Raw genomic sequence first — 5000 nt, 5'->3', positions numbered from 1 at the left:
GCACTGGAAGCCTCCCCCCGTGTTGATACAGGTTGTGCCCCGGCTGCAGTTGTGCTGCTGGCTTAGACACTCGTCCACATCTGGAAGACGAGAAACAACAGAGACATAGCGAAGGCATGTTAGAATGGGGAAAGAGAGAGAGGGGGGGAGCGGGGGGGGGAGGAGAGGAGGAGGAGGAGGAGGAGGAGAGGAGACACAGTTTTCTACCCGCCTGACTGACTCCCAGCTTCCTGGTTACCACAGTCTCGAGCAGGGGGGATGCTGTGCTCTGATTGTTTATTTGGTCCCTCAGTTTAGTCTCCCCCCAAAACGCCTCACGGCCCGGAGATCCCTTCTGCTGGGAAAGGGTGAGGTCATTCATTCCACTGGCGAGCAGGGGTAAACCTTCGGGGGGGGGGGGAGGTGGTGCAAGCGAAAGTGGGAGCCGTTCCTGGGGCCAACCGACACCTCCGTGTGAGCTAAAGGCTCCATCGCCGAGGGCCTCCCCTCATCCCCCTTAATGCGGTGACCTAACGGGCCCCGCAGAGCGAGTCGTAGGGGCTCCTCTGCGGAGCCACATACCGCCGGGGCTCCGTGTGAATGGGCCTTTGTCCTCGGCTCCCTTCTTGTTAACTCACCCTCGCAGCTCCTCCCGTCCGGTAGCACTTTGTAGCCGCTGGGGCAGGAGCAGTGGTAGGAGCCTGGGACGTTCACGCACTCGTGGACACACAGCTTCCCCCCCTGGTCCAGCCGGTAAACCTCGCACTCGTTCACATCTGTTGGCGGGAGACGGAAAGACATGTGTGCCGCCGAGGGGAATCGCACCGCGACACCACCACGGCAGCACACATGTTCGAGGCCGGTAAGAGTGGCGGAGGTGTGGTCTCTATAGGAAAGGGTGCACAACGGTTGAAAAGGTACACTGCAAAAGAAGAAAGAAAAGGAGAAAGGGACGAGCTTCTCGGGGATTTTATCTCGTTTTAAGTGTCATAACGCCTCTTTCCGGGTGTAGCTAGTAAAGTCGCCCACCGGCGGATGGATATTGTTGCTTGTTTCGAGAAAGTGTCCTTGTCCAACGACGGCAGGACCTGTTTCGAGACGTTAGCGCCAACATAGAACGATTTTCTCAAGTCAAGTTTCCTCTTTTAAGATCTTGTTTCTGGTTGTTGTTGTTGGGTTTTCTTCTTTTTCTTGGAGGATTTTTCTCCCCGATTGTACCCGGCCAATTACCCCGCTCCTCCGAGCCGCCCCGGTCGCTGCTCCACCCGGTCTGCCGATCCGGGGAGGGCTGCAGACTACCACGTGCCTCCTCCCATGCATGTGGAGTCGCCAGCCGCTTCTTTTCACCTGACAGTGAGGAGTTTCGCCAGGGGGAGGTAGCGCGTGGGAGGATCACGCTATTCCCCCCAGTCCCCCCTCCCCAAGGAACAGGCGCCCCGACCGACCAGAGGAGGCGCTAGTGCGGCGACCAGGACACATACCCACATCCGGCTTCCCAGGCAGGGCCAGTCGTGTCTGTAGGGACGCCCAACCAAGCCGGAGGTAACACGGGGATTCGAACCGGCGATCCTGGACGCCGCCCTAAGATCTCTTTTCCTGTTTAGTGAAAGTTCCCGATAAAAAGTCTTACAATCATGAAACAAGTGCACTTTCTCCAAACAAGCAGTTTAGCTGCCGGTGGGGCGATACGTCGACGTGAGCGTTACGAGACTTAAAACAAGACGAGACACCTTGATAAGCTTGTCCTGTATGCAGCGTAGAGGGTTCGAGGCGAAGGCAAGGCGACATCCGATGGTGGTCAGAGCCACCAAAGCCAGAGGCTTCACGGCCGTCTGAGTGTCACAGGCGAGGACATGTGGACATGAGCTTGTGATCTGTGGAAGTGATCGATTTTCCTGTCTCATAAGTTACCCTCGCTTGAAAGCACTTGGCTCGGTCTCTGACAGCTTCGGTTGTTCTAGCCATTAACAGAGTGGCGTGGAAGCTAAATTTAAGTCACACGGCATGCTGACATGCGAGATAGGCAGTTCCCATCAGTAGGGATAGGGCTGGGCGGGTCAACGTGACAGATAGGAGATAACGAAGACCTAAACAAAGTCGGAGCCCCGGGACAACAGGGTGACTGGCTGTGGCCGGGCAGAGAAGGCCATGCTTGCGTTAAAGGCTGCCTTGTTTCCTTTCCTTTGGATTCCCCCCCCCCTTTTTCTCCCCAATTGCACCCGGCCAATTACCCCACTCTCCCGAGCCGTCCCGGTCTCTGCTCCACCCCCTCTGCCGATCCGGGGAGGGTCTGCAGACTACCACCTGCCTCCTCCCATACATGTGGAGTCGCCAGCCGCTTCTTTTCACCTGACAGTGAGGAGTTTCACCAGGGGGGACGTAGCGTGTGGGAGGATCACGCTATTCCCCCCGGTTCCCCCTCCCCCCCAAACAGGCGCCCCGGCTGACCAGAGGGGGCGCTAGTGCAGCGACCAGGACACATAGACATGGTCAATTGTGTCTCTAGGGACGCTCGAGTAAGCCGGAGGCAACACGGGGATTCGAACCGGCGATCCCCGTGTTGGTAGGCAACGGAATAGACCGCTTTGCTACCCGGACGCCCCCCCCCCCCCCCGTTTCCTCTCTTGATATATGACAATTGCCAAAACCTCGTCTAGTACTTACTGCTCTCTATTCTTCTTACTAATACTATACTTTCTATATACTCACTGATATACTTACTATGCTATACTACTATACTTTTTACTATACTTTTGTTTTTATACAAAACTTTTGTATACTTTTTTTATACTACTATACTTTACTACTATACTTTATACTTTCTTGAGAACAGGTGGGAATGTGTGTGTGTGTGTGGTGGCCTGTAAGCGGTTTGGATAATGGATGGATGGATGGATGGATGGATGGATGGATGGATGGATGGATGGATGGATGGATGGATGGATGGAGGCTCTCTATTCTAGGGGTCAACACGGTTCTGTGAATGGCGAGCGTTTCGGGCTCACCCTGGCAGATGCTGTTGTCAGAGGTGCCGCTCATGTGGAAGCCTGCGTCACAGCTACAGTGCTGGGCCCGGTCCACCTTCGCACAGCGGGGCCTCCTGCTGAAGGCCGGGTCATTCATCACGCTCCATTCGGGTGGTGCTGCACACAAGAGAAGAAAAAGGTGCGGGGCAGAACTTAGCCCACAGCCCGCCAAGGCCTGATGAGGGACACCGGACGACACAACACGCGCAACGATACCAACATAAAGCAACAAAATGACCCAAAACAACAACAACAACAACAACAAAAGGACAACGGACACTCGTGTGCTCCTCACCATACCGGCAGTACTTGTGCCATGCACTTAACACATATGATAGATGCTTTCATGCATGTGCGCCTCCTGCTGGGGCCCCATTCGGCTGTGGCTGGCTCCTTGACATACGGAGGAGATGTCGGTTGCTGCTGAATGGACTTTCTGAGGGCAAAAGCAACGAAGCTCGCACATTCTTGTGGCACTGACCTGTTTGGGTTTGGTGCTGGCAGTTAGAGCCGCTCCAGTTCTGTGGGCAGGTGCACTTATACTGGTTTACCCCCTCTACGCAGGTACCCCCATTCTGGCAGGGGTTACTGGCACACTCGCTCACATCTGTGGACAAAAGGGGAGGGTTCACATGTCAGCCGGGGTGAGCTTACTGGCTCGCTGAAGGACCGGGGCTGTATGGTTCAGATGGGACTCCTGCCCCGTCCAAGAGCCTGATGTGATTCTGCAAAACGGGCCGTGACTATCGCTCAGACTATTACGGGCGAAGGAGCAGCTTCTTTGGGTTCGACTTAAAAAGCAGCGGAGCACAGTGCGTCAATTGTAATAAAATGAAAGAGGCCTCTGTCAGCCCCTCTCGTCTCCGGTCCACCTTTGGCCGCAGCGAGAAGCTGGTCTGCCCGGGTCTGATAGCTGATACTAAAGAAGGAGAGACCGGTACCATCATTTATGTGCAAACCGGGGCAAACAGTATGTCAGCGCTTCTGTTTTTATTTGCGCCGTGTGGACTTTTATGCACCCCTCGGGAGACCCGAGACAGCCATTAGAAATCCTAATAAAGACACGATTAAATAAAATCCGTCCTCCCTTTGGAAGCAAGTTAATACCCAAATGCTTTACCCAGTTTTATTAGTTTAAGGCTCAGATGCAGATCAAGAGGTTGCAAATCGGTCCTCTGTCGACACTTCAACAAATAAACCCTTTTAAAGCGGGCCGGGCATGGAGCGAATCTTCTCGAGTCCCCACCCGGACCTACTCCCTCGCCATCTTTGCAGAAGCTGCCGCGGCCTCCACCCTCGGCACGCGGGAATTCGTTGCCATTACTGTAAATGCCTCTGATTGCGAGCACGGGGAGGGTAGCGTGGGGAAGGGGGCGTGCTGGGGGAGAAGGAGCCGGATTGGATGACATCAGGCCGGAGAAATCTGAGGATGTTTTGTGCGCGGGGTTTAATCACTTCCATGAAAAATACTTGGCTTTTAATATCTCCATTACCCTATCCTGCCGTTCAAATTCGGATTATCTGGGGTCAACGCGGTGGTTGTGGAGACTCAAAGGGGCGGATTGTTGTGCAGAGGAGGCGCGGCGCTGCAGCAGCACTGTTGACAAATAGCACGAAAAGACAGAAAGAGTCGTAGAGACTTATAACACATTCCTCTGACCGCTTCCACGAAGCCAATCCATTAAGTTTCTTAAGCGAAGGGGGAAACGGGACCAGGAGCTCTGCTCTGCAGGCTCCGTATTCACTGCTTTCACATCCGGCTCCAAGACCCGTATGGACGCATAACGGGTCATGACACAAGCAAGCTGAACGTCGGCCGGTGCTTGGCCGGCCCACACTCCGATGACTCCAACGATCCAACACATGTTTACTCGGCTCCCGGAGCAGCCGCCGCAGGAGCACGCCGTGTCGAGGCCCGCTTCAGTCCTCCTGGATATTTTTAGACTCTTTTCCCCATTCACAGTTTTTCACAATCTATCTATCAGTAGCGCTGTG

The 5000-nt window shown here is 54.7% G+C and overlaps 2 protein-coding genes across 2 annotated transcripts in view; one reads left to right on the top strand and one right to left on the bottom strand.

The window, feature by feature from the left end:
* LOC130123131 (fibulin-7) overlaps positions 1-5000 on the bottom strand; it is a 17892-nt gene that overhangs the window by 3870 nt on the left and 9022 nt on the right. Inside the window, exons 3-6 of the mRNA XM_056292258.1 lie at positions 3487-3612; positions 2985-3122; positions 618-755; positions 1-80 (exon numbers count right to left, since the gene is read on the bottom strand). The exon at positions 1-80 is cut by the window's left edge and continues 59 nt beyond it. Coding sequence (XP_056148233.1) covers positions 1-80; positions 618-755; positions 2985-3122; positions 3487-3612 — 482 coding nt within the window. The remainder of the gene's footprint in view (positions 81-617; positions 756-2984; positions 3123-3486; positions 3613-5000) is intronic.
* The window catches only part of tmem87b (transmembrane protein 87B), a 29855-nt gene that overhangs the window by 21834 nt on the left and 3021 nt on the right, over positions 1-5000 (top strand). The gene's annotated exons all lie outside the window — the stretch shown is intronic.

Source organism: Lampris incognitus, chromosome 13 (assembly GCF_029633865.1).
Source record: "Lampris incognitus isolate fLamInc1 chromosome 13, fLamInc1.hap2, whole genome shotgun sequence".
NCBI lineage: Eukaryota > Metazoa > Chordata > Actinopteri > Lampriformes > Lampridae > Lampris > Lampris incognitus.
This window is presented reverse-complemented; position numbering and strand designations above follow the sequence as displayed.